The sequence below is a fragment of the Scyliorhinus torazame genome, chromosome 13 (genome assembly GCF_047496885.1).
Source record: "Scyliorhinus torazame isolate Kashiwa2021f chromosome 13, sScyTor2.1, whole genome shotgun sequence".
In the NCBI taxonomy this organism is placed as follows: domain Eukaryota; kingdom Metazoa; phylum Chordata; class Chondrichthyes; order Carcharhiniformes; family Scyliorhinidae; genus Scyliorhinus; species Scyliorhinus torazame.
Genome location: NC_092719.1, coordinates 36528685 through 36555829, shown reverse-complemented (window position 1 = coordinate 36555829; position 27145 = coordinate 36528685). Strand labels below are relative to the sequence as shown.

The 27145-nt window shown below is 45.7% G+C and overlaps 1 protein-coding gene across 22 annotated transcripts in view; it reads left to right on the top strand.

The window, feature by feature from the left end:
- Nucleotides 1-27145, top strand: part of magi2a (membrane associated guanylate kinase, WW and PDZ domain containing 2a) — a 1087579-nt gene that overhangs the window by 1023482 nt on the left and 36952 nt on the right. For all 22 annotated transcript variants that reach the window (XM_072471360.1, XM_072471357.1, XM_072471362.1 and 19 more), the window contains 4 exons: nucleotides 8868-9056; nucleotides 9199-9364; nucleotides 21742-21940; nucleotides 24356-24499. In XM_072471360.1, the coding sequence (XP_072327461.1) occupies nucleotides 8868-9056; nucleotides 9199-9364; nucleotides 21742-21940; nucleotides 24356-24499 (698 nt within the window). The remainder of the gene's footprint in view (nucleotides 1-8867; nucleotides 9057-9198; nucleotides 9365-21741; nucleotides 21941-24355; nucleotides 24500-27145) is intronic.

The following is a 27145-nucleotide window of genomic DNA, read 5'->3' as shown; positions in this document are numbered from 1 at the left end:
AATAAATACTCTCCAAAGATACAATCCAACAGTCCAATATACATTACCTAAAACAAGTGCCTATACATATACAATAACATCCCTGAGAGTCCGTCCGATTCCTTCCCCCCCCCCCCCCCCCCCCCCCCCCCCCCGGGTTGCTGCTGTTGTCTTCTTGGGTTGCTGCTGTTGTCTTCTTCTTTTCCATCCCCTCTATCTTTCTGTGAGGTAGTCGACGAACGGTTGCCACCGCCTGGTGAACCCTTGAGCCGAACCCCTTAGTACGAACTTAATCCGTTCTAACTTTATAAACCCTGCCATGTCGTTTATCCAGGTCTCCACACCCGGGGGTTTGGCTTCCTTCCACATTAACAATATCCTGCGCCGGGCTACTAGGGACGCAAAGGCCAAAACATCAGCCTCTCTCGCCTCCTGCACTCCCGGCTCTTCTGCAAACCCAAATATAGCCAACCCCCAGCTTGGTTCGACCTGGACCCCCACTACCTTCGAAAGCACCTTTGCCACCCCCACCCAAAGCCCCTGTAGTGCCGGGCATGACCAGAACATGTGGTTCGCTGGGCTTCTCGAGCATCTCGCACACCTATCCTCTACCCCAAAAAATTTACTGAGCCGTGCTCCAGTCATATGCGCCCTGTGTACACCTTAAATTGTATCAGGCTTAGCCTGGCACACGAGGACGATGAGTTTACCCTCCGTAGGGCATCAGCCCACAGCCCCTCCTCAATCTCCTCCCCCAGCTCTTCTTCCCATTTCCCTTTCAGCTCATCTACCATGATCTCCCCCTCGTCCCTCATTTCCCTATATATGTCCGACACCTTACCATCCCCCACCCACGTCTCTGAGATCACTCTATCCTGCACCTACTGCGTCAGGAGCTGCGGGAATTCCCTCACCTGTTGCCTTGCAAAAGCCGTCAGTTGCATATACCGAAATGCATTCCCTTGGGGCAACCCATATTTTTCCATCAGCACTCCCAGACTCGCAAACGTCCCATCTACGAACATATCTCTCAATTGTGCTACCCCTGCTCTTTGCCATGCTCCAAATCCCCCATCCATTCTCCCCGGAACAAACCTATGGTTATTTCTTATCGGGGACCGCACCGAGGCTCCCGTCTTTCCCCTATGCCGTCTCCACTGCCCCCAAATTTTCAATGTAGCCACCACCAAGAAATTGTGTATTTCTTCGGTGAGAACGGCAACGGTGCCATCACCATAGCTTGTAGGCTAGTCCCCCTGCAGGACGCCCTCTCCAATCTCTTCCACTCCGCTCCCTCCTCTTCTCCCATCCACTTACACACCATTGAAATATTGGCGGCCCAGTAGTACTCACTTAGGCTCGGTAGTGCCAGCACCCCCCCTGTCCCTACTACGCTGCAAAAATCCCCTCCTCACTCTCGGGGTCTTCCCGGCCCACACAAAACTCATAATACGCTTCTCGATTCTTTTGAAAAAAGCCTTCGTGCCCACCACCGGGAGGCACTGAAACACAAAAAGGAATCTCGGGAGGACCACCATTTTAACCGCCTACACCCTACCTGCCAGTGACAGGGACACCATGTCCCATCTCTTAAAGTCCTCCTCCATCTGTTCCACCAACCGCGTTAAATTAAGCCTATGTAATGTACCCCAATTCTTGGCTATCTGGATCCCCAAGTACCGAAAGTCCCTTGTTACCTTCCTCAACGGTAAATCCTCTATTTCTCTGCTCTGCTCCCCTGGATGCACCACAAACAACTCACTTTTCCCCATGTTCAATTTATACCCTGAAAAATCCCCAAACTCCCCAAGTATCCGCATTATCTCTGGCATCCCCTCCGCCGGGTCCGCCACATATAGCAACAAATCATCCGCATACAGAGATACCCGGTGTTCTTCTCCTCCCCTGAGTACTCCCCTCCACTTCCTGGAACCCCTCAATGCTATGGCCAGGGGCTCAATCGCCAGTGCAAACAATAACGGGGACAGAGGACATCCCTGCCTCGTCCCTCTATGGAGCCGAAAATAATCAGACCCCCATCCATTCGTGACCACGCTCGCCATCGGGGCCCTATACAGCAACTGTACCCATCTGATATACCCATCTCCAAAGCCAAATCTCCTCAGCACCTCCCACATATAATCCCACTCCACTCTATCAAATGCTTTCTCGGCATCCATCGCCACCACTATCTCCGCTTCCCCCTCTGGTGGGGGCATCATCATTACCCCTAGCAGCCTCCGTATATTTGTATTCAGCTGTCTCCCCTTCACAAACCCAGTTTGGTCCTCATGAACCACCCCCGGGACACAATCCTCTATCCTCGTTGCCATTACCTTGGCCAGAATCTTAGCGTCCACATTCAGGAGGGAAATAGGCCTATAGGACCCGCATTGCAGCGGGTCTTTTTCCTTCTTTAGGAGGAGCGTTATCGTTGCCTCTGACATAGTCGGGGGCAGCTGCCCCCTTTCCCTCGCCTCATTAAAGGTTCTCATCAGTAGCAGGGCCAGCAAGTCCATATATTTCCTATAGAATTCAACTGGGAATCCGTCTGGTCCCGGGGCCTTCCCCGCCTGCATGCTCCCAATCCCTTTCACTACTTCCTCCGTCTCAATCTGTGCTCCCAGTCCCGCCCTCTCCTGCTCCTCCACCTTAGGAAATTCCAGCTGATCCAGAAAGCACATCATTCTCTCCTTCCCATCCAGGGGCTGAGCTTCATATAATCTTTCATAAAATGCCTTGAACACTCCATTCACTCTCTCCGCTCCCCGCTCCATCTCTCCCTCCTCATCTCTCACCCCCCCTATCTCCCTCGCTGCTCCCCTTTTCCTCAGTTGGTGGGCCAGCAACCTGCTCGCCTTCTCCCATATTCGTACCGTACACCCTGTGCCTTCCTCCATTGTGCCTCTGCATTACCCGTAGTCAACAAGTCAATCTACATGTAGCCTTTGCCTTTCCCTGTACAGTCCCTCCTCCGGTGCCTCCGCATATTGTCTGTCCACCCTCAGAAGTTCTTTCAACAACCGCTCCCTTTCCCTACCCTCCTGCTTTCCTTTATGTGCCCTAATAGATATCAGCTCCCCTCTAACCACTGCCTTCAGCGCCTCCCAGACCACTCCCACCTGTACCTCCCCATTATCATTGAGTTCCAAGTACCTTTCAAGACACCCCCTCACCCTTAAACACACACCCTCATCTGCCAATAATCCCATGTCCATTCTCCAGGGTGGACGCTGTTCTTTTTCCTCCCCTATCTCCAGGTCCACCCAATGTGGAGCGTGATCCGAAATAGCTATAGCCGTGTACTCCGTCCCCGTCACCTTCGGGATCAGTGCCCTTCCCAAAACAAAAAAGTCTATCCGTGAATAAACTTTGTGGACATAGGAGAAAAATGAAAACTCCTTACTCCTAGGTCTACTAAATCTCCAGGGGTCTACTCCTCCCATCTGCTCCATAAAGTCCTTAAGCACCCTAGCTGCAGCCGGCCTCCTTCCAGTCCTGGACCTCGATCTCTCCAGCCCTGGGTCCAGCACCGTATTAAAATCTCCACCCATTACCAACTTCCCCACCTCTAGGTCCGGGATACGTCCTAACATACGCCTCATAAAGTTGGCATCATCCCAGTTCGGGGCATATACGTTCATTAAGACCACCGCCTCCCCTTGCAATTTGCCACTCACCATCACGTATCTGCCCCCACTATCCGCCACTATGGTCTTTGCCCTCTCTCACTCTTTTAAACTCCGATGAATGTAATCCTAACCGATTTAGTCTCTACTCATATGACAGTCCCGCCATCCCAGGAATCAGCCTGGTAAACCTTCGCTGCACTCCCACCGTAGCAAGAGCATCCTTCCTCAGATAAGGACACCAAAACTGCACACAATACTCCAGGTGTGGCCTCACCAATGCCTAAACATTTGCAGTATACTCAAAACTTCTTGCTATGAAGCCCAACATACTATTTGCCTTCTTTACTGCCTGCTGTACCCGTTCGCTTACTTTCAGCGACTTATGCACGAGGACACTAAGGTCTCGCTGAATATCCACCTCTCTCATTTTATACCCATTCAAATAATAATCTGCTTTCCTATTGTTGCTACCGAAGCGCATAGCTTTACATTCATGCCAAAGTAGATTTACTTCACATTTCTACTGAAGGTGGAGGGTGGTGGAGACAGCTGTGACGGGAGATCTGTGTCATCCACGGACTTTAGCTCCAGGGTAGGGTGTCTTAGGTCTCTTTTCGAAGGCTGCTCAGCACACAGGGGGGGCACCGCGGTGCAAGGCACTGGCTGGGGGACACTAGATAGACCCGCCCCATCACCAGTAGGTCCTGCAAGATGCAAGACAAGACACATGATTAGACAGCGGGCAGAGGGTATGGTGTGGGGGTGAGGGTGGTGTTGAGAGGGGTTAACACACCTGGCATGGGGAACGCAACTCAACCGGGTCTCACTTCCTCGATCACGGCCGATCTCCACCACGTCGGCTTCCCTTTTCTCTGGGCTGCCAACCACGTTCAGGGCCCTCTGCTCAGGCAGGGTCAGGGACCGCAAGTACGGCGCTCCCCCTCCTTCTCCCACCATCAGCGGTTATGGGCGGCCTTCTCCTGGGAGGGGGGTGGGCGGGGAGCAGAAAACGTCAGTATTAGACAGTCCAATGAACGCAGCCTAGCGAGTGGTGGCCTCAGCTCGAGGCTCCCAGTCATGACTGCCGGTATGGGTGCCGGCATGAGGTGCAGGGTGGGGGTTCGCCCACCCTCCGGATGGGGGTGGGGGAAGGGGGTGTCAGGTTACAGGTGTGTGGGACGGGGTAGTGCTAGGGGGACGGTGCTGATTCCTCACCCTGGTCGCCCTGAGAAGGTCATGCAGTTTCTTCCGGCACTGCAGGCTGGTCTGAGCGGTATTGTTGGTGGCGCTGACCGGCTCTGCTACCTGCGTCCATGCATTGCGAACAGCGGGGTCTGGCAACCTCCTTCCCGGGCCAGGGTACCGGATGGCCTACCTCTCCACCATGTCCAGGAGGGTCTCTAGCTCGACATCAGTGAATCTTGCCGCAGCTCTCCACGCTGCCATCTTGTTGGCTAGGATGGAGTGTGTGGGGAATGAAGTGTGTATATGCAGCTGCAGCTTGTCAGCCTCCTGCAAGTCAATAGTGAAATCGGCGAATCCCACACAGTTTCTCATTGGAATCGGTTATGTTCCAGGTGGTGCCGGTGCTAGCCCCTCAACAGTCACTGAATCGGTCCAGGTAGGGGGCCAGTTTTGCTGTCGTGGAAGTCCACAAATCCTCCGCTGGCGTCAACACTTAGTCTCAGAAATGGAGAATTCCACCGGGTGTTTGGGAATATTCTTAGGTCACTACTTTAAATCTATCCACATCCACATTTGCTCTTATTTCATTCTAATTGAGGTCCGATTGAATTAGAGTTCCTCATTATACACAATCTTTATAGTAAACGTGATTTATCAGCTATTTGTGACTCAAAATTAATCAGTCAGTATTAATCAGTCTGTAACAATCTAGAAAGTCTTTTTGATGGCATTCAGTTCCCAAGTTATTAGTTTCCAAAAGTAATGTCATGTTCCTCCAGCAAAATTTCTCCTGCTGTTGATCGCTTTGTGGAACAAGGAGTTATTGCACGTACTTTGAGTTGGGACTTGCCTGACATTGTACTCGAGTGAAAGATTAGTCAATAGCACACATGCCAAACTCAACTCTAGCTTTTACCGATGATTGGAGAGTCTACAAATAGTGGGTATAGACTCAGGATAAGGGTTTTAGGGCTGAGATGAGGAGAAATCTCTTTACCCAGTGAATAATGAATCTTTGAAATTCTCTATCGCAGGGTGTGGATGCTCAATCATTTGAGCATAATCAAGGCTGAGAACAATAGATCTTTAGCTGGGAAATCCAGGGATATGGAAGTTGCATGGGAAAGTGGAGTTTAGGTAAAGAGCACATAAGTTCTTTTTGAACTTGGCTCAAGGGGCATATGGTCGACTCCTGCCCCACTTATGTTCTTTATATATTCCAGCATTAACTTTTGAAATATGTGTTATATTACTCTTTGGTAATACATCATTACTCTTTGCTTCTTAATCCAGAATGGTCTGATGGTGTGATTCTGGAGAACCCACTAATCTTTAACTTAAAGCAAAACTGATTTATTGAATAACGATTGATTAATATTGAGTTTGCACACTCTACAGAACTATAACAAGTAATCTATATAAAAGTATTAACTAATTTAAACTACACCTGCTAAACTATGCTGTGATCTATCTCTCTAACACTCTGCTGTCTAGTCACTCCTAATTGGAAGAGACCCAAGATCCTTTGAGTTCTCATATTTATAGTGGGATCTAGTGTTGCCTTCTAGTGATTGTGTTCCACTGAGATGTCATCATTAACCCTTTACTTGTCTATATATACATATCATTACAATATGTAAACACAGTTTCTATAGAGATCTGTGGGCCAACCATCTATTGACACTGTCAGCAATTTGGGGACCCAGCCAATACATCAGCAGATCCCTCTCTCACTTAGTGCTGCTGCTGATAGCTTGCAGAGGCCACACTGTTTGCCATTATAGTGAACAGAGTTACTGAGAGGACAGTAGTACCCAGTGCAGCATCTTTGCTCCTGGACCCAGCTATCAACAGGACTGAATAGTCAGGGGTTAACAGTGTTGCAACATGAGAACAAGTGCTAGTGAAAGGGGATGAGGGATGACAATGAAAGAAGACCATGGATAAATGGATTTCAAGGAGCTGGGTAGTGAGGAAATGGATGGCAAAGAAGAGATGGAAATATGTGGCAATTGAAGTGCAAAATAGATGGCAGTGTAAGAAAGAGAGAGTGAGGAAGTAAATGGCAATGAAGCAGACAGAAAAGAATAGTAACAAGGAAGGGCAAATGGGTGTGAATGCAGGAGCAAAACTTGGAAGCAGTACAGGAATGGGTAGGAAGAAATGTACCATCATTAACTGAAAGGGAACGAGAAGTGAGAGTACCAGCATGAACTAAAGCTGGGGAAGAATGTCAGCATCAACTCTAGGAAGAGGGAAGAATGCCAGGGAGTAACAACAGTAAGAAGTCTTACAACACCCGGTTAAAGTCCAACAGGTTTGTTTCAAATCACTAGCTTTCGGAGCGCAGCTCCTTCCTCTGAGGAAGGAGCTACGCTCCGAAAGCTAGTGATTTGAAACAAACCTTTTGGACTTTAACTGGGTGTTGTAAGACTTCTTACTGTGCTCACCCCAGTCCAACGCCGGCATCTCCACATCAGGGAGTATCAAGATGAATGAAGCTGGAAGGGGAGAAATGACAGGTGGAATTCAAGTGCTCAGTGAACTAACCCCAAACAGGAGAGTGGTGGCTTGGAAGTGGGAGAATGACCACTATGTTCCCTTTAAAATGTATCTGTTGTTTGGGCCAGCATTTTCAGTGCACACTCGCTTTAAAGTTTTGCACAGAGCATGCACATTTGGTTTCAGATTCCAGCATCCACAGTAATTTGCTTTCCTGCACATTTGCCTGCGTGGTGTCGTCCAGCTTGCTACGAGGCCAGCACCAATGAAACTTAGCAGAAACATTGTTGCTGATGGTCAGGTGGTCTGTTAATCATTTTGTTAATTTAAACATTACTATCAAATATCATGATGAAAGGTTATCCTCCATCTCTAATCTGAAAAACAAAATTATTTCTATGGACTATTTCTTACAAATCTTTTAAGATGAATTAATTGTATTTGTTCATATTTTTGTACAGTCTATAAAGCTTGGTTTTTAGTACAATTTAGAAATAAATATTTACAATATTGTAAAAAAACAATTTAAACATTACCAGCATATTTATGAAGTAAAAGTGCATAGAATTAACCAGAATGGGTTCTTTTTAATGCAAAAATTCAAAGATTTCTTCAGCACCTGCCCATGGACAATCCCATTTGACTTTTACCACCAGTTCTGTGCTTTCATTAAATTTTCCCTTCAGACATTCATTCATGTACTTACATTGTTTTTCTTTCAATACAAGTAAAGGAATTTTTGGTATATTTGCAGCTTTAAGTTACAAAGCCTTTTTAACTACTTGTTATCACAGAGCAGGACAGTTCTTGAGTTGTCAGCTTTCTGCAGACTTTTTCGGCAATCTGAAGATGTTGCTATATTTCTCTTTCAGCATGTATGATGTCACAAGAAATAGTATGGTTCTATAGTTTTCAGGATTTCTCAAGTACAGATAAATTCTCTCAAATAATGAAGGATTGTAATTCCAACTGAATCAGACTAATAGCCCAACATCATCGCCAAGTTAGATATTACCTGCTGATTCAGCATTGCTGTAGTACTCTGCCAGAAGTATTATTGTTATTAAATTCAATGAGAATCATAAGCATTGAAACCTACTTGCAAGTATCCCTGATGAATGCTTAGACTAGAGCGGCTGCACAAGAATTTTGAACCAAGTCAAGTCATCACATACCCCAATGATTGCATACCAATCTCAGTCAGGGAGCATAAAATAGACATTCAACCTTTCATTTACATATATCTGTTTTTGGTGAACCCAAGATTTTGACCTTTTTTATACAAACACGCACGAGGTTCAATTTCTACTCTGTGAAGTATATATTTCTGGCAAAAGAAATTCTGAATGCTAAATAAACCACAACTATATGTAACTAGTTTTATGAAAAACAGTGGCAGTATTCTTTGAACATGGATTCACTTATTTCTTATCTGCATTTTTGCATATTCTGTGCATTGAACAAGTTAGTGGCATCACACTAACATTTGCCCTTCATCTCTCTCACTCTCCCCTATACCATCTGTCAACATTTCTGTCAAATGCTGCTTTTATGGAAATTCCAAATTAGTGGCAGTGCCTCATAAAATTGGACGTATTATTGAAGGTAGCCCAGCAGATCGTTGTGGAAAACTCAAGGTTGGTGACCGCATCCTAGCAGTGAACGGGCAATCTATCATTAACATGCCACATGCAGAAATTGTGAAGCTAATCAAAGATGCAGGCCTTAGTGTTACTCTACGCATTGTCCCTCAAGAGGGTAAGTCGCTACCTCACAAATTGGTTACTTCAATTAGTTTTTTGCAAAGTAACAGTTTGAGATTAAATATGTTGGCAGAAAACAGAAATCAACAATATCATGCAGTGATATAGTACGTTTTTGATTTTTGCACATATCACAGACACGAGTAGTCCTGCTTCTGCACCAGGCTCAGAAAAACAAAGTCCTATGGCACAGCAGCACAGTCCAATGGCACAACAGAGTCCTACAGCACAGCAAAGTCCATTAGCACAACACAGCCCTGCAGCACAACCAGCTCCTCTTCAATCACAAGGACATAATGGAAGGTAAGGAGAGTTTTTCCATTTCTATTTAATGAGTGACCAAGTGTCAAACATATTTTCTTTTCCTTCTCCTGGCGACACCTCAGCTTATATTCAAACTGCATGTTGTCAAAATGAAATATTAATGTCAACAATAGGAAGGATTTTTATTAAAATATATGTAAATATTTGAAGTGCAGTAAAATATCGAAGACTAGTAACGAGATGTCTGAAACTTTCAATTTACCATGAATCGGGTAATCCCTTTAGCACAGAATGAACTTTCACCTTTTAAATATCCATTGCTTTCTTTTTATATGACTTTCCTGAAGTAATTAATCAGAGGATAAATATTCATAGATATGTGATTACGTTTGGATGTTGCATCACATACATACTTTTCCTCTGCCCACCCACTGGAATTTTCACTCAGCAATAAAAAAGTGAATTGTCTTCAATGGGCTGCTGTTGAGATGCCCTTAGTTAGATAAAGAGCACAATCAGTAGTAAGTCAGCCTTAAAAAGAATGGGATAGTATTTCCTTCAACACTAGATCAGATGCCTGAAGCATGGATGCCGGTTCTACAGGGGAATAATAATGAGTTAGCCAGGGAGCACGGTAGCATAGTGGTTAGCACAATTGCGTCACAGCTCCAGGGTCCCAGGTTCGATTCCCGGCTTGGGTCACTGTCTGTGCGGAGTCTGCACGTTCTCCCCGTGTGTGCATGGGTTTCCTCCGGGTGCCCCGGTTTCCTCCCACATTCCAAAGATGTGCAGGTTAGGTGGATTGGCCATGCTAAATTGCCCTTAGTGTCCAAAATTGCCCTTAGTGTTAGGTGGGGTTGCTGGGTTATGGGGGATAGGGTGGAGGTGTGGGCTTGGGTAGGGTGCTCTTTCCAAGAGCCGGTGCAGACTCGATGGGCAGAATGGCCTCCTTCTGCACTGTAAATCTATGATCATGAATTTCTTGGCTCAGTGTCAACCCCTCCACTACCAATGCACTGTGACTGCAGTATTCACTATCCAGAGGATAAACTACAGCAATTCACCAAGTTTACTTCAAGAGTCGTGTAACTTCCACCAGCAAAAAGGACAGAGCAGCAATTATTCAAAATGCTCTCATCTCCAGGTTATCCTCTAAGGTGCATACCATCCTGACTTGGACATGTACCACTCGCCATTCACCATTAGCTGGTAAAAAATCCTACAATTCGCTACCATCACATCAATGCCATTACCAGAAGAACTGCAGGGGTTTACGGGTAAGATCTACCATTGGACCGTTTCAGAATAATATGCAGCCATGTCTTTGTTTCCCACACCCTGAGAATAAATCAAAAACATTGCACATGTAGTTCCATGTATCAAGCTTATTTGGCATCAACCAACTAGAAAAAGTGGTCTGAGGTTCAGATCCTCTTAAATGATCAGGATAGCGAGAAAACGCAGCAGAATACTGAACCTTGAACTGCTGATGCTGGATGAGAAATATCTCTACAACTATGTCCTAGGGCTGAGGTGATCAATTTTCTACTACCATAACCATCTTCTTTTGTGCTAGCTACAACACCAAGCAATGTAGAGTATTTCTCTCAAGTTTTGTTGGTTTCAATTTTACCGGGACTCCTTCTTGCCACACTTGGTCAAATGCTGTCTTAATGTCAAGGATAGTCACCCTAACTATAGCTTTGAAATTCAACTTTTTGACCATGTTTGAACCAAAAGCTCTAATGAGAGGATGGAACCGGCTCTTTGAGGGGGTAGAAGATGTGTGTGAACATTGCGGGGGGGGGCCGCGGCCCGCAAAACACGATCATATGCTTTGGTCCTGTCCAAAGCTGGAGGATTACTGGAAGGAGGATTTTAGGTGATCTTGAATGGTGCATGTGAAACTGGACCCGGGCCTTCGGGATTGCTGTTGTTGATATGGGGATTGACATTGTATTCGTTACTGCTTATTGTTTTGTTGGTGGGCGAAACAGCTGGCTTGTAATGCAGTTCAATTCCCGTACCGGCCTCCCGGAACAGGCGCCAGAATGTGGCGACTAGGGGCTTTTCACAGTAACTTCACTGAAGCCTACTTGTGACAATAAGCGATTATTATTATTATTATTATTATTTGGGATAAAATGTGAAAAAGGAGGAGAATAAAAATATTTTAAAAGAAAAAGCTCCAATGAGATTTCAAACAAGTGTTCCTGGCGGAACCCAAACTGAGCACCGATGAGCAGGTTACGTGATCAATAGTAGACTGATCAAAGAGTGAGAACTGGTCGGATTGAATTTATCCTTTTTGTGAACAGGGCATAACTGGACTATTGTTCACTTTGTCGGGTAGATGCCAGTATTGTATGTATACTGGAATAGCATGGCTAGCTTTGCGACTAATTCTGGAGCACAAGTCTGCGGCACCACAGCTGGATGTTTTTGGAGGCTCTTTGCAGTATCTAGTACGCTAAACTGTTTCTTGATATTGCATGAAGTGGATCAGCCTGGAGGATGACTGGTATATGTAATGCTGGAGACCTCAGAAGGAGACCATTATGGAAATTCCACTTGGCCCTTCAAGTTGAAGGTAGTTGCTTAAACCTTGCCTTTTGCACTCACATGCTGTGCTCTGCTATCATTGAGGATTGGGGTGTTCTTGGAACTTCCTCTCCCCATTAATTGGGGTTTTTTCCACCACTATTCACTATTGGATTTGTCAGGACCACAAAGCTTTGAGTTGATCCGTTGTTTGTTAGATCACTTCACTCTGCCGATAACATGCTGCTTCCACTGACTATCGTGATACAGTCTTGCATTACAGCCTCACAAGGATTGGTACCTCAATTTTAGGTATGCTTGGTGCTATTCCGGGCATGCTCTCCTACACACCTTTTGGACCAGGGTTTGTCCCTTGGCTTGATGGTGTTGTTGGAGTGAGGATAGCGCCCTGCCATGAGGTTGCAGATTGTGGTGGAAGACAAATCTGCCTCTGCTGGTGGACCACAGTGCCTCACAGATCATAAGACCATAAGACATAGGAGTGGAAGTAAGGCCATTCGGCCCATCGAGTCCACTCCACCATTCAATCATGGCTGATTTCAACTCCATTTACCTGCTCTCTCTCCATAGCCCTTAATTCCTCGGGAAATCAAGACTTTATCAACTTCTGTCTTAATGACACTCAACGTCCCGGCTGTGGTGTTGGGTGCTCTGGTGCACAGATGAGCCAACACAGTTGTATGTGGTACAACTCTATTTTATTATAACTCTTATAATACAGTTCGTTCTGGATACTCTGCACGTGCTGTCTCCCTGAGTGTGTTTGGCAATAGATGTGTCCTGGTTCTCCTCTGCAGCTAATACTGACCACCGGGGGTCGTGTCTGTGCTTTTATATCTTTCTGTCATTGGTTGTGGTGTTGTGTGTTCTGATTTGTCTGTTGGTGTGTCTATCATGATGTGTGTGTTTGAATATCATGACATCCCCCCTTTTACAAAGATATGTGCCTACGTGGTTATAAATATAATTGTGTCGTGAGTGCATCGAAGAGTGTGTGTGTGTGTTATGTACAGCGTGTGTATATGACGTAACTATTTACATGGGGCGATGTCGGGTGCGTCACACTAACAAGGTTGTACCATAACAAAACTTGGATGCGAGAGAAAAAAAAAAAAACTTGAACATTGATCTGGTCAGACGATATCTGGAACAATAAACAACAACAGGTTATAATACAGAAGTGTTTGACTTTTTGAACGTATGAACAGCGTTATAAGTCCAGTCTAATGGGTGACCGCCTCAAGAATGGGCTGGTCCTCAAGCCGGTTCAGCTGTGGAGATATGGTTCTGGTGGCGATGGAAGGGGCATGATCCGTGGCATCTCCACGAAGTCATCCTTGGGAACCAGTGGAGGATCCGGCGTGTGCGTACGGTTCAGTTGCGAGCGTGGAAGGCGGCGCAAAGCTCGCTGATTGCGCCTACGCACCAATCCATCCGCCCTGCATGCCAGGAACAAGGTGGAGTCTTTTTCTTTTTATGTTTGTGGTGGACGGCATCTTGTAGCCGATGGGTCGTTGCCATCGAAGTAGCACCATCACTAATATCATGCAAGGCGATGACTGTGCCAGATGTGGAAGTTGGCCGAGACCGTGTACGCTGGTTCCGGCCACCTGCTGTGCCGGAAGGGCGACTCCGCAGAGAAACGTCGAAGCATGTCGCCTTGGAGAGAGAATTGTTGCTCGCATCAACGTCTGGCGATGGCGCGAATTGGTGTGTCCATCTTGGACCGCCGGTGCTGGTTGCCACTGCCGACCCAGTGGGACTGCCACGCGATCCATTCCCTGTCGCCGTGGCATCCGCCGTCACCCTGAGCGTGCCATCACCGAGGCCGCGACACCGCCCGTCCGGAGCAAGGTCTGGCGTGCGCGAATCAGAGTCGGCGCTTGGCTGCTCCCCATCTGGAGTCCGGTCTGCCTTCCGTCGATGCCCCCCGTCCGGAGTCCCAACAGGTTCACTGGAGGCAGCCGAGATTCCCTGAAGCTGCACTTCTGGAGTCGGAACATGCAGGAATGCACCAACCAGTGGAGAGGGTCGAGCCATCGAGGGTGGAAGCGGTGCGCTGCCACCGCAGTCGTCAGTGGTCCCACCGTGATCGTCGAGTGCCTCGGTACGCACTAGGCGAGGTCTGTCACCTTGCACCTTTTGCATGGGAAGTGGGATGCTGTCGTCACTCGTCTCACATCCCGTGGATGGATCCTCATTAGCAGCTTGCTGTTCACTAGGGTTGGGTAAACTGTCAGAGTTTTCATCTGGTGGTGCACACCATGTCGGTGGACTGTCATTGTCTTGCCGTTGTCCTTCATTTGGGCTTTTCTTCTTTGGAATTTTAAATCTTCCCCCAGACATTGCAGAACCTTGTTTATTACCCCCAAATTCTCCCATAGGTATGGTCTCGAATATAGGATCCAATGTTTCTATTGACATTGTACTATTTTCCAAAGAACATTCCGTTTCACTTTTCTTCTCAGGTGCCTCATGTGTATCTTTGTCTAATGTACATGCCTTCATGGTCTCTGGGTCTGATTTTGCTGGGACTGGCATGGTCACAGTCTCTCTTTTACTGTTCTCAATTGCCCACCTTATACTCCCCATACATAACTGCTTAATCACTGGGGTTAGTGTGGTACAATGGATAATCGGGTCGACCTTATCTGCATCTTCACCATTAGTGGAAAGCACACTTGGTTCACTTGACACTGCTGTGGGTTTTAAATTCGTTATCTGGCTACTCGATGTCGGTGTCCTCAGGATTCTTGCTCCAATGTTCTGCTCAATAATCAGTGGAGCGTGTATAGGTTCAATGCAATTAATGTTCCCCTCAAGGTTTGAAGAGTCATTACTGACTAACTGCTGGTCTCCGAAGTTGGGATTTTGCGGTGTTGTGTTGAAGGGAGACATTTGTCCCTGCTGTAGATATGATTCAGGTTGTGTTATTTCCATTACCTGAGGATCAATGTCTTGTCCATTTTTTCGATCCGTACTAAAACACTGGCAATTCTCAGTCTGCTCCTTGCAAGTTAAACATTCAATTAATTTCGTTAGCAAATCCTCAGCATCCTTCTGTGGCCGTGCAGCATTATTAATCTCTGTTCGGCTATAATGATCCTGAAGGTCAGCGCATAAACCTTTTTTCTTCGGGCTTGGACGAGGCGATTCCTTTGGCTTGTCTTCAGTTGGGCTTGAGCAGTCTTCAGCGCTGTGCCCTTCATTGTAGCATGAGAGACCGTCATGGTCATGCTGCTGTGTAGTGGAGCATGGTAGGCTGTTATAGCCTTCTTGCTGTTCACGTGAGCATGGCAGACTTGCATCGTCTGCCGCTGGTTGGTCAGGAGAGGTTGCTAGACCCTCATGGTCTTGTTCCTGCAAGGACTGCGCTTTGGAGTCTTGCGTTCCTTCCATCGTGGAGTCCGTCCACGAGCTCTCTGTGGAGGCTTGTGACACTGGAGTCACTTCTTGTTCGTGCAAGGACTGCGCTCTGGAGTCTTGCGTTGCTTCTATCATGGAGGCTGTCCACGAGCTCTCTGTGGAGGCTTGTGACACTGGAGTCACTTCTTGTTCGTGCAAGGACTGCGGTCTGGAGTCTTGCGTTGCTTCTATCGTGGAGGCTGTCCACGAGCTCTCTGTGGAGGCTTGTGACACTGGAGTCACTTCTTGTTCGTGCAAGGACTGTGCTCTGGAGTCTTGCATTTCTGCAATTGTGGAGTCTGTCCACGAGCTTGCTGTGGAAGCTTGTGACACTGGAGTCACTTCTGGTTCATGCGAGGACTGCACTCTGGAGTCTTGCATGTCTTCTTTCATAGAGTCGGGAACGTTGAGCGGGACGTGGACCACGCTCTGTGTGGCAGCAGGGCACTCTCCGTGTGCTTGCACCGCTCCCTGTCTGTTAATGTCAGGCTGCAGCATCATCCGGTACTGATAAGTTGGAACGTCATATCTGCTGGATTGAAGATCCTCAAATCCGAAAAATGAATCCGCATCTGCGTCGGATTCAATGTGGGGGCCGCCAATGTGCAACACGAAAGGTTCGTCCGAGTCATAGTCATATAGGACCACGGAGCTATCATTGGGCTCGCGAGGTCCGGAAACACTGTAAAAATCGTCATCGAAGTATTCAAGGTCGGAATCATCGGCTTGTGCGTAGGTAACTGCTTGTCGGAGGGTTCTTCGGAGGTCAAATTCATCTCCTGGGTCAATTTGCGGCACTGTGCTGTCATTCCAGGTGAGGGAAGGTTGTTTTACAGCTTTAACAGATTTTTGTTTTTTTGATTTGGGACATTTCCCTTTTAAATTGGATTTGGGACGTTTCCCTTTTAAATTGGTGCAGTCTGGGGCCTCTGACACCCTGACGCTCGGTATGTAGCACGTAGGAAGCGACTGCGCATGCTCAGATCGCTGTTCCTTTACCGATGGCCGTTTTCTTGACTGCGCATGCGCAGCATCTCGCGCATGCGCAAACGAAACTTCCGGTTCTGCGCACTTCTCGCGCAACTGTGCTAGCGTTATACCTTTAGCAAGATGGCCGCCGACCTCGACCCAGCCTTTTCTCAGGCCCGGGATTTCGGCCTCTGGGAATTCGGGCTCCGGGATCCCAGCCACGAGGTGAGTACTGCAGCTTTTCTTACCTTTAAGTGCCCATTGGATTGCGTATTCTTCACAGTACTTGGAGAATTTGCCCAGGACTGCCTGGTAATCGTACCTTTGCTGCCTCCTGAAGAACCTGAACCTTCTGAATATTTCTCTTGCTCTTGCACCGGCGACGGTGAGGAGAAATTCAATTTTTTCCCTATCATCCAGGTCTTTGAGTTCAGCTGCCACCAGGAACAATTCGAAATTTTGCCGGAATCGCCGCCAGTTTTCGTGCAGGTCGCCGTGGCACTGGAGCGCCTGCGGAACCGGGAGCTCGTACATCATGCCTGGGCACTGCTGGTTGTCTGTGTACACTGAGGTATGCCGGCAGGTATCGATCCACTCCTGTACCATGTGGTGTTGGGTGCTCTGGTGCACAGATGAGCCAACACAGCTGTATGTGGTACAACTCTATTTTATTATAACTCTTATAATACAGTTCGTTCTGGATACTCTGCACGTGCTGTCTCCCTGAGTGTGTTTGGCAATAGATGTGTCCTGGTTCTCCTCTGCAGCTAATACTGACCACCGGGGGTCGTGTCTGTGCTTTTATATCTTTCTGTCATTGGTTGTGGTGTTGTGTGTTCTGATTTGTCTGTTGGTGTGTCTATCATGATGTGTGTGTTTGAATATCATGACACCGGCCTCCACCGCCCTCTGTGGCAATGAATTCCACAGACCCACCACTCTCTGGCTGAAGATGTTTCTCCTCATCTCTGCTCTAAAGTGACTCCCTTTTATTCTAAGGCTGTGCCCCCGGGTCCTAGTCTCCCCTGCTAATGGAAACAACTTCCCTACATCCACCCTATCTAAACCTATCTAAAGATGCACACTTTTGAGCTGTTAGATCTGTTCTGAATCCATCCCATTTAGCCTGTGGAGCTGGAGCTGAAGCAGTCATAGGAAGAGGGAATTCGGATGAGTACGACATTCCAAGAGTCACCTAGGTAGATACCAACAGGTCCTCCAGCCTATGGGTGCCTAAGGAACCCTAGCTTATTTTGTGGAATAGAAGTGGAGCTGGAGTGAGCTTGAGAAGCCCTGCCACCCTCTGGAGTTGGCACCAATTCACGGAATGTCACAGACATACATCCCTGAATTTCCCAAGTTTGCCTTTGGGGCTCCAACAACTGAGTCATGGCCGAGTTCAGAGGTGCATCATCTGACTGAGGCTCAGCGGATTCCTGGCCTTCAGAAATCCCTTGAGTGTCGGCATCCTGGGATGTCCCTGCCTCCACGAGCTGTGGATCTGAAAGTGTGAGGTGTTTACCAGCTTGTGACCCCGAGGCTACTCTAGAACTCAGTCTCGCAAGGTGTGTATCTGCACTGGTGGAGGATTTGAATGAGTGCTGTGACAGTTCTTCTATTTTGGGCTCCTTGAACCCCTCCTCTGTGCTGCTTTTGGAGTTGGAGTCGAGGACCTTGTTGGTGGACTCCCTTGACTGCTTCCCATATGTGCAAGGCAGTGCTTGAGAAACAGGAGACATCACTCACAGCATTGTTATCTGATGGATGTCTTAGTGCTGGATCCTTAGGGTTTATCACCACCAGCCTCACCACCTGTACAAGCGGTCATCATCCTCCCCGGCCAACTGGGTGACTATGTCCTCTTAAAGTCCGTAAGGACCTTCAACTCTGGCATCCCTCCACCCATCTGAGATCTCTCCTTCTTATTGTGCGCCAGCTGTCCTACATGAAAACAGATGGAGAGCGTGTAAGTAGGACACATACTAGGGCAGATGATAAAGATGTCTGGCATGTGTGGTTGGTGAGTGGGGCCAACGAGGTGATGAGGACACAACCTGTGGGGGCGTGATGAAGATATGTGTTGGAGGTCGAGTGGTAATGTCCCTTGAGCTGGCACTGAATTATATCCCTGTGAATGTGTGATGGGTGTGTGAGTGTGAATCGAGAGTGATGAGAAGAGTGACTTGGCAGAACTGAGGAGTTTATTCATCCTCTTCCCTGTATTAGACACAGTAAGAAGTCTTACAACACCAGGTTAAAGTCCAACAGGCTTGTTTCGATGTCACTAGCTTTCGGAGCGCTGGTCCTTCCTCAGGTGAATGAAGAGGTATGTTCCAGAAACATGTATATAGACAAATTCAAAGATGCCAGACAATGATTGGAATGTGAGCATTAGCAGGTGATTAAATCTTTACAGATCCAGAGATGGGGTAACCCCAGGTTAAAGAGGTGTGAATTGTGTCAAGCCAGGACAGTTGGTAGGATTTCGCAGGCCAGATGGTAGGGGATGAATGTAATGCGACATGAATCCCAGGTCCCGGTTGAGGCCGCACTCGTGTGCGGAACTTGGCTATAAGCTTCTGCTCGCGATTCTGCATTGTCGCGCGTCCTGAAGGTCGCCTTGGAGAACGCTTACCCGGAGATCAGAGGCTGAATGCCCTTGACTGCTGAAGTGTTCCCCGACTGAAAGGGAACATTCCTGCCTGGTAATTGTCACGCGATGTCCATTCATTCGTTGTCGCAGCGTCTACATGGTCTCGCCAATGTACCACGCTTCGGGACATCCTTTCCTGCAGCGTATGAGGTAGACAACGTTGGCCGAGTCGCACGAGTATGCACCGCGTACCTGGTGGGTGGTGTTCTCACGTGTAATGGTGGTATCCATGTCGATGATCTGGCACGTCTTGCAGAGATTGCCATGGCAGGGTTGTGTGGTGTCGTGGTCACTGTTCTGAAGGCTGGGTAGCTTGCTGCAAACAATGGTTTGTTTGAGGTTGCGCGGTTGTTTCAAGGCAAGTAGTGGGGGTGTGGGGATGACTTTGGCAAGATGTTCATCTTCATCGATGACATGTTGAAGGCTGTGAAGAAGATGACGTTGTTTCTCCGCTCCAGGAAAGTACTGGACGACGAAGGTTATTCTGTCGGTTGTGTCCCATGTTTGTCTTCTGAGGAGGTCGGTGCGGTTTTTTGCTGTGGAACTGTCGATCGATGAGTATTAGACAGGTATCCTCTCCTAGGGCCGGGCAAGTGGGAAAGGGACCCGGGCGGGGGCCTCCACGCTGGCCGGTTTAAGCCGGCCAGTGAACGGCAGTGAGGTGGGGGGAGGGGCTGCGGCCAGCGGAGCCTGGCAGAACAGGGTCCGAGTGGTCTAGCCGGGGTGGAAAGTTGGGGGGAAGGAACCGAGGTTGGGAGGAGGAGTTTTACAAGAGGCAGTGGATGGGAGGAGCTGGAGACCTGCGGTGGGGCGGGGGACGGGGGGAGCTGTGTAAGATTAAGGGTGACTACGGGTAATCCCTGATTCCTTTTTGTCATTTGTTTATGTAAACATGCGGGTTGAGGTTCGGGGGTTGGTAGGTAGATGGGATCGTTGTTATTATGGGGACTGACATATCTTGTTGATTATTGTTTATTGTTGATGGATGTAAATGTGGGAGAAAATGTGAAAAAGGAGGAGAATAAAAAACAATTTAAAAAAAATTTTTTTAAACGGTTCTTAAGTAGACAAACACAGAATTTGATCAGTGCACATTAAGGTCCCAGCAAATTAAATATATGGCCAGTTTTAGTGGGTACTGGTGGAGGAATAAATGTTGGCCATGACACGGGGAGAACTTGCCTGTTCCTTTTCAAACCGTGCCAGTCGTGTTCACACGCACCTGAACAAGCAGATAGGCATCAGATTAAAGGCATTTGTGATGCCAGGGTAAACAACAAACAATAAGCATTCTCCAGGCTTTGGAAATAACAGCCTTCAAAACAACTGTGTGGCTTGAGTACTGACTGCACTGGCTGATCAAAGTGTTTGATGATGAGGATTGCTATCTACCAGAAAGGGTACAATATCTTGGTTGGAGCAACAGAGCAGGAGAATTCATACAAGGACGGAGCTTATACACTTGCACTTTTAATGTTCAGTGAAGTTAAAGCTCTTTTTTTTTAACCCGCTGCACATAATACTTTTGTAAATTACTTGCAGGGGGGGGGATTAATTTAAACAGCCCTGATTTCTCCTCTCTGCAAAGAGAAAATTGATGTTAATTTTTGATTTCCTCCCTTTATAAGCAGTGACATATTTTCCCCAACTCTTAAAATTGGAATGTTCAAATCCTCTATGAATAACTCACACAGCAATCTTGAGATAAGATAAAATGAAAGGGTTGGTGTATTTCACGCAATCAAAACGCAGGAAAGAGATTTCACAACTTTCATCTCTTTTATACTCATACAATAAAAGAGGGATTAGGGAAAGAAAGGGGTGGAGGGTCAGACCACCTTAACAATACAAGTCCAGAATCCAGAATCAAAAGTGTAATGGAGTGTTACTTCAGAGGGTAACTTGGTTGTCTATCTCAGGGTGATCCGTCTTTCCAGATGTCTTCCCACAAAGGGAGAAAGCACGTAGAGTTGAATTGGACTTGAAGGCACCATTTCCAACATTCCAGCAGCTCACAGTGTAGGTGAGGGCCTGGCAATTATACCTGGACAGAGCTCATTTTGCTGCTATTTGTTTGATGGTGAGTTGGTAGACAGCGACAGGCTGTTTGCCTGGAGTTACTATTCTGTTCGGAGGTCAAACAGTTACTGACTAAGATCCAACCGCTTATTAATTAAAGCAATTCAGACAGCTCAAGTATCAGTCATGTGACAGTGTGGCTTTGAGTTGACTAACAAAGCCCGTGGTTGAAACCCATTGTGTTTTGGAGCAGGTAATGGGCAGGCCATTAATCCCACATTGGACATTAGGAGTCACTAATAGATGCCTTTGTCCTTTGAGACATAACATCTTTGTTGGCCAGAATTCTTCTTTAGGAACGCAAAGAAGCATTGTGCAGTTTCAGGAAAGGGGTATTAGCCCCTTATTGTTAACATTAACAAGACCCTGCTGTTTTTTCTAAAAGTTAGATATTCTTCTGGTATGAGCCATGGCTAGTCTCCTGAAGCCTTTTTAATTTTTACAAATAAAATGAGCCACAGAAGTGTACATGGAATGGAATAGAATTCCTTTTAATATTAGAATTACATTTATAGAAAAAGATATTTTTCAAATTGCTGTGGTATCAACCGACATGATCTCTGAATTCCCTGAACTATTCCCAAGCCAAGGGATGAAATGGGTGACTTGCTTGCAGGCCTATGCTCTGCAATTCATTGCTATTATTTTTATTTGCTTTTATTTTCAGATTTAATTATTAATGTAACTAATTGAATCAAATTTTCTTTTCAAAGTTTCTTGAGATACTATTTAAAGTATTTTTATCTAGTTACAGGTCAGAAGTGAAAGCAAGACAGGATGTCAAACCAGACATCAGGCAACCACCATATTCAGAGTATAGACAACCTCCAGCATCAGATTACAGACAGCCACCATCTCTGGACTACAGACAGCCGCCTCTGATAGATTACAGGCAACAACCTACTGACAATAGGCAATATGCAGTGTCGGATTATAGACAACCACAGGTATGAAACATCAAATATCCTGACTTGTTGACCATGTATTTCCATCATTGAACACATTAACAATATTGCAGAGCATATTAGGAATCTGGACACCACAGTACAGCATAACTTGCAAAATATGTTAATGTTAATGTTGAATGTAAAGTATATGTTAATGATCTGAATTTGAAGATAGGCATAATTTAAAATGTGGACATTTGAAAATGTAAAATAGTATGGAAGATACAAGCAGACTTCAGGAAGGCATTAGCAGATTGGGGAAATGGCAGGTGAAATGCAATTTAGTGAATTTTCATTTTGGAATGAAAATTATAAACTAAGTGGTATAGTTTTAAAAGGTAGTACAGCAACAAGGTTATTTGTGCATTCATATGCGCAAAGCTTTGAAGGTGTCAGGGCAAGTTGATCAGGTTGTTTTAAAGGTATACTGAATTCTTGGCTTTTATCGGAAAAGAATAGATCTTAACATCACGAACGTTAAGCTAAACATTTAAAAATCACGAGTTAGATCCCAGCTGAGTATTGTGCCCAATTCATTAGATTGTATTTCTGGTTCAACTGGTTTGAGGAGAAAACAGTTGCAATCTATTTAAAATTAGCCTGAAAGTTTAATATATAAATACTTAAAAAATGAATCTATGACTTTAATATCTGATTGGAAAATGTTGCTTTTGTGAATGCAGCTAAGATGATCCAGCAAATTTTCAACATTAATGAAACATTTAGTTTGTCACATTTGATTTCGGAATTCCACTGCACTCATTATCCTGTACTACTCGCATGATTAACCAGTGGAAAATATTAAAAATCAAGGACCGTTCATCACCCACATTTCAAAAAGTCAAGTAGGAAAAATGTGCTGGAATATTTTTTTATGTATTTATGATGTGTAAGTGACCTGTAATTATACCTGCCATACACTTCATGAATTATCACTCACGCCGTAGAATCTGCTATATGTACTGAAAGATGTAAATAGGTCCACGGAGCACCATACGTGGTTGGCAGTTCTGCTTTAATGCAGTTAATCTCTCTGAGTTATGACATGGGTGATTTATTGTGTACTCTTTATATCCAGGCGGTTTTTGAGGAAACAAGATATATTTTTTATTCAGCATTATTATGTCCTTGCAAGGAATAGCAACTTACTGACCATATATATTGATTAAATACCTGATTAGTGGTGGATACAGTGTTACAACACCCTGGGCTAGTGCACGGTCAATTCCAGCCCCACTTGACCCGGAGTTGCAACACAATTGAATGAACCAATAATTCTTAGAAAAATAACTAAAGTCTTTGGCCCTTGGTTGCCCAATAATTACAGTCTCACCAGGTTTGTAAATCTAAACACAATTACTATTTATTTATAACAAGAACTATAATGAAATATGCAGCACATAAAACTGGTTAACTATCATCTAATCCCTAATCCCTCACTAACTTGCCGTCCACCCTCTATGCACACACACACACACACAGGACAGACAGGAGAGGGGTGAAAATAATAAACACAGAAAGGAGGAGAGAGGTGAAAATAATAATAAATAAAGTGAAGGTAAAAAGAGTCTTTGTTTCAGATGGTTGTCTTTAAGCAGACCTTCCTTCAAAGTAAGATTTCAGATTCAGGCCTCTGTTTGCAACCTCTCTAGTTTCACTGTAGATTCATTCAGGTCTCTGCAGTTTCAGAAATACATCAACTCACAGCCTTTATGGAGAGACAGAGAGAGAGAGAAGAAATAGAGCAGGTCCTTCCTCTGAGTGTCCAGAATTAAAACCTGTTTTCCCTAGGTCTCTAGAAATCGTCCCACTCAGGCAGGCTCCAATCATCACCTGTTACCGAGCAGAATACGGCCTTTTGGCCAATTCATTGGCCACCAGTCAATCTTGAACCGAGTCCCATCCCATCTCTCGGGTGCCGAAAAATCCAAGTTCTCCTGTTCGAAAAACCAGCACCATTTACTATGTTGCAACGTTTTGAATTCTTCGTTCTCTCTGCTGCCTGACTTAAAGATATATGTCCATTAAGCATCCATGGATCAAAATGATAACAGCAAAAATAAAGAAAGGGGAAATGAGGGAACCATCAGGAAGGACCTTTACACCAGTAGGATTCTAACAACATTCACACTGAGTTATTCTGTTGTTTTCCTAAACATTGTCCCTGCACCGATTATCCCCTCACCGATTATCCCCTCACCGGTTATCCCCGCACCGGTTATCCCCGCATCGGCTATCCCCGCACCGGTTATCCCCGCACCGATGCTTTTTGAAAAGTGTCAGAAATTAAATCTTCTGATTTTTGAGTTTTGATTTTTAATTTCGACTGAATGCTGTTAACTTGTGTTGGATTAGTTAAACCTGGGAACAGTGGGGTTTGTATAAAGTTTATTCATCTTTTATGCTTACATATAGGATTTTGATTACTTTACGGTTGATTTGGAGAAAGGTAACAAAGGATTTGGATTTAGTATTCGTGGAGGCCGGGAGTATAAAATGGATCTATATGTGCTCCGTTTGGCAGAAGATGGCCCAGCAATCAGAAATGGGAGAATGAAGGTAAGCAAACAATTTTTTTTTGATTCAGTTACTTCAGTCACTTCTGCTGCAGAAATCAAAACATCTAGGCTTATGTTTTCACTGTTGTGTGAATTTTACAGAAGAGGCTTTCAGAAGATGTAAAATCAACCAAGCCTCTGCCATTGCTCCGAGGCATAACTTTTGAGTGTCACTATTGGCGTGAAATCTGTTATATGGACTGAAAGGTGTAAATAAAAAGCACAGCATTTCTTATTTTTCAGTCCAATAGCTGCTATTTTGCACACATCATCACCGATGCCACAGCCTGTGTGAAGTCAAACCAGACAATGTTAGCTGGACCTGATTTCGCCACTCTCTTCCCAGTGAATACCTAGAGAAATATTAGAACTCTTCATGCAGCTCCATTAAGATCAGATAATTTACACAGACTATAATTAGTCCCAAGAGCTAATAGATTGCTAAAGTTCAGTATCTAACACGATGGTACGTTTACCAACTGAGCCATCATGGTTAGTCAGTGTTTTACCTTTAACTAAAGTGTCAATCATCATTCAAGGGCCTTTATGAGACTATGGAAATTCATTCTGTGAGTATTGTGAGTAATTCAAAATGTGAGTATTGTACTTGTGGTAGAGGACTAACTTGAAGTCAGCAGTATTATGAACTGTTGCTTCTTTATAAATTAAAGGGCTAAAAGGGCTGGTTTAGCTCAGTTTAGACACCTGGTTTGTAATGCAGAACAAGGCCAGCAGCGTGGGTTCAATTCCCGTACCAGCTTACCCGAACAGGCGCCGGAATGTGGCGACTAGGGGCTTTTCACAGTAACTTCATACTTGTGACAATAAAAGATTATTATTATTAAATCAATATCCACATTATAACGATATATCTGTGAAGTGACTGCAAACTTACAATAGAAACGTTGTAAAGTAGCTTGTTCAAACAAGATATAAGCACTGAGAAATATTTCAATGCAAAGTAAACATATGAGTCAGAAATTCAGCTCTGTAGTCTTCTTTTCTTCGGCGATCACTTGCTAACGAGTATGATTGTACACCTAAGAAATTCCATGTTACTGTCATGGTTCTGTGGGTTCTGGCATGGCTGATGAGCCTGATTCCCCCAAAAATTGTATCCCTTCAATCAGCGGGTTCCTCCAGTAGGTCTCTTCTGAGCAAGGGTCTCCCAGGTTTTGATGTTGTATTTCTTGAGGGGGGTGCCTTTGGAGCGCTTTCTTTGTCTTCCTCTTGTTTGAAAGCATTTCTTGAGCTGGGCAAAGAGTTTCTGTGGCAGTCGGGACTCTGACATCCTAAGTACATGGCTGGTCCAACGGAGTTGGTTTTGGATGATCATGGCCTCGATGATGGTGCTCTTGGCTCCTTGAAGGACACTGATGTTAGTATGTCTGTCCTCCCAGCTGATGGCGGAGAATCTGACTCAGACAGCACTGATGGTACATCTCCAGGGCCTTGAGGTGGCATTTGTACATAGCCCAAGTATTTGAGCAGTATGGAAGAGTTGGGAGGACAACTTGTACACGAGGATCTTGGTGTCAGCATGGATGACGTGGTCCTCTCTTAATCTCTCCCAGCTCCCAGCTCATGCATTCAGCTGCACAGGGGACCCCTGGTACAATACCCACCACCCTCACCAGTGCTTATTGAAGATATATACGTTCAACTTTCAAGTAAGGTGCTTTTGACTTAATTTTGTTGCAGCAGAGTGAGTGAAATTGTTTTGAGTGTTATCGGAGGAGTTGATAGAAGTTTCTGGGTTCACAAAGGAGTGGTGCTGGTCTCTGACAAGGAGGTCAGAGGAGTTGGAGGGCATGTCAGGAGAATGCCAGCTTTCAGTTATGAGGGCAATAGTTAAAGGCAGCATGGTGGGCGCAGTGGGTTAGCCCTGCAGCCTCACGATGCCAAGGTCCCAGGTTCAATCCGCTTCTGGGTCACTGTCCGTGTGGAGTTTGCACATTCTCCCTGTGTTTGCGTGGGTTTCGCCCCCACAACCCATGTGCATGGTAGGTGGATTGGCCACACTAAATTGCCCTTAATTGGAAAAAATGAATTGGGTACTCTAAATTTTTTTAAAATAAATAAAAAAAACAAAAAGAGCAATAGTTGTAGTTCGTCTTGGGCTGCTGTATGAATTAAAGATGATGCACAGGCAGCAGAGAGGGGAAGTTATGATGCACAGGCAGCAGAGAGGGGCACAGGCAGCAGAGAGGGGAAGTTATGATGCACAGGCAGCAGAGAGGGGAAGTTATGATGCACAGGCAGCAGAGAGGGGAAGTTATGATGCACAGGCAGCAGAGAGGGGAAGTTACGATGCACAGGCAGCAGAGAGGGGAAGTTATGTGCAGAGGCAGGAGGAGGAGAGAATGTTAGAGGTTTGCCAGGTCTCGAGATAATCATATACAATACCCACCAACCATGGCAGAAAAGGTAAAGTTTGTCTGTTCCATTATTAGTACATTTTAAACAGTGTGATTAGTTTTAATTACTGCCAAGTAACCTATCTGGCACTAAAAATTAACTTTCACAGGTGTGAAGTCTCGTGATTTCAGACTTCAGTTGCCTCTTACTTTCTCTCCCTGTGGTACATGATTTGGCATCGGATTCAGATTCTCATTTCCTGGTAATGGCAAATTTCATTAAGAATTTT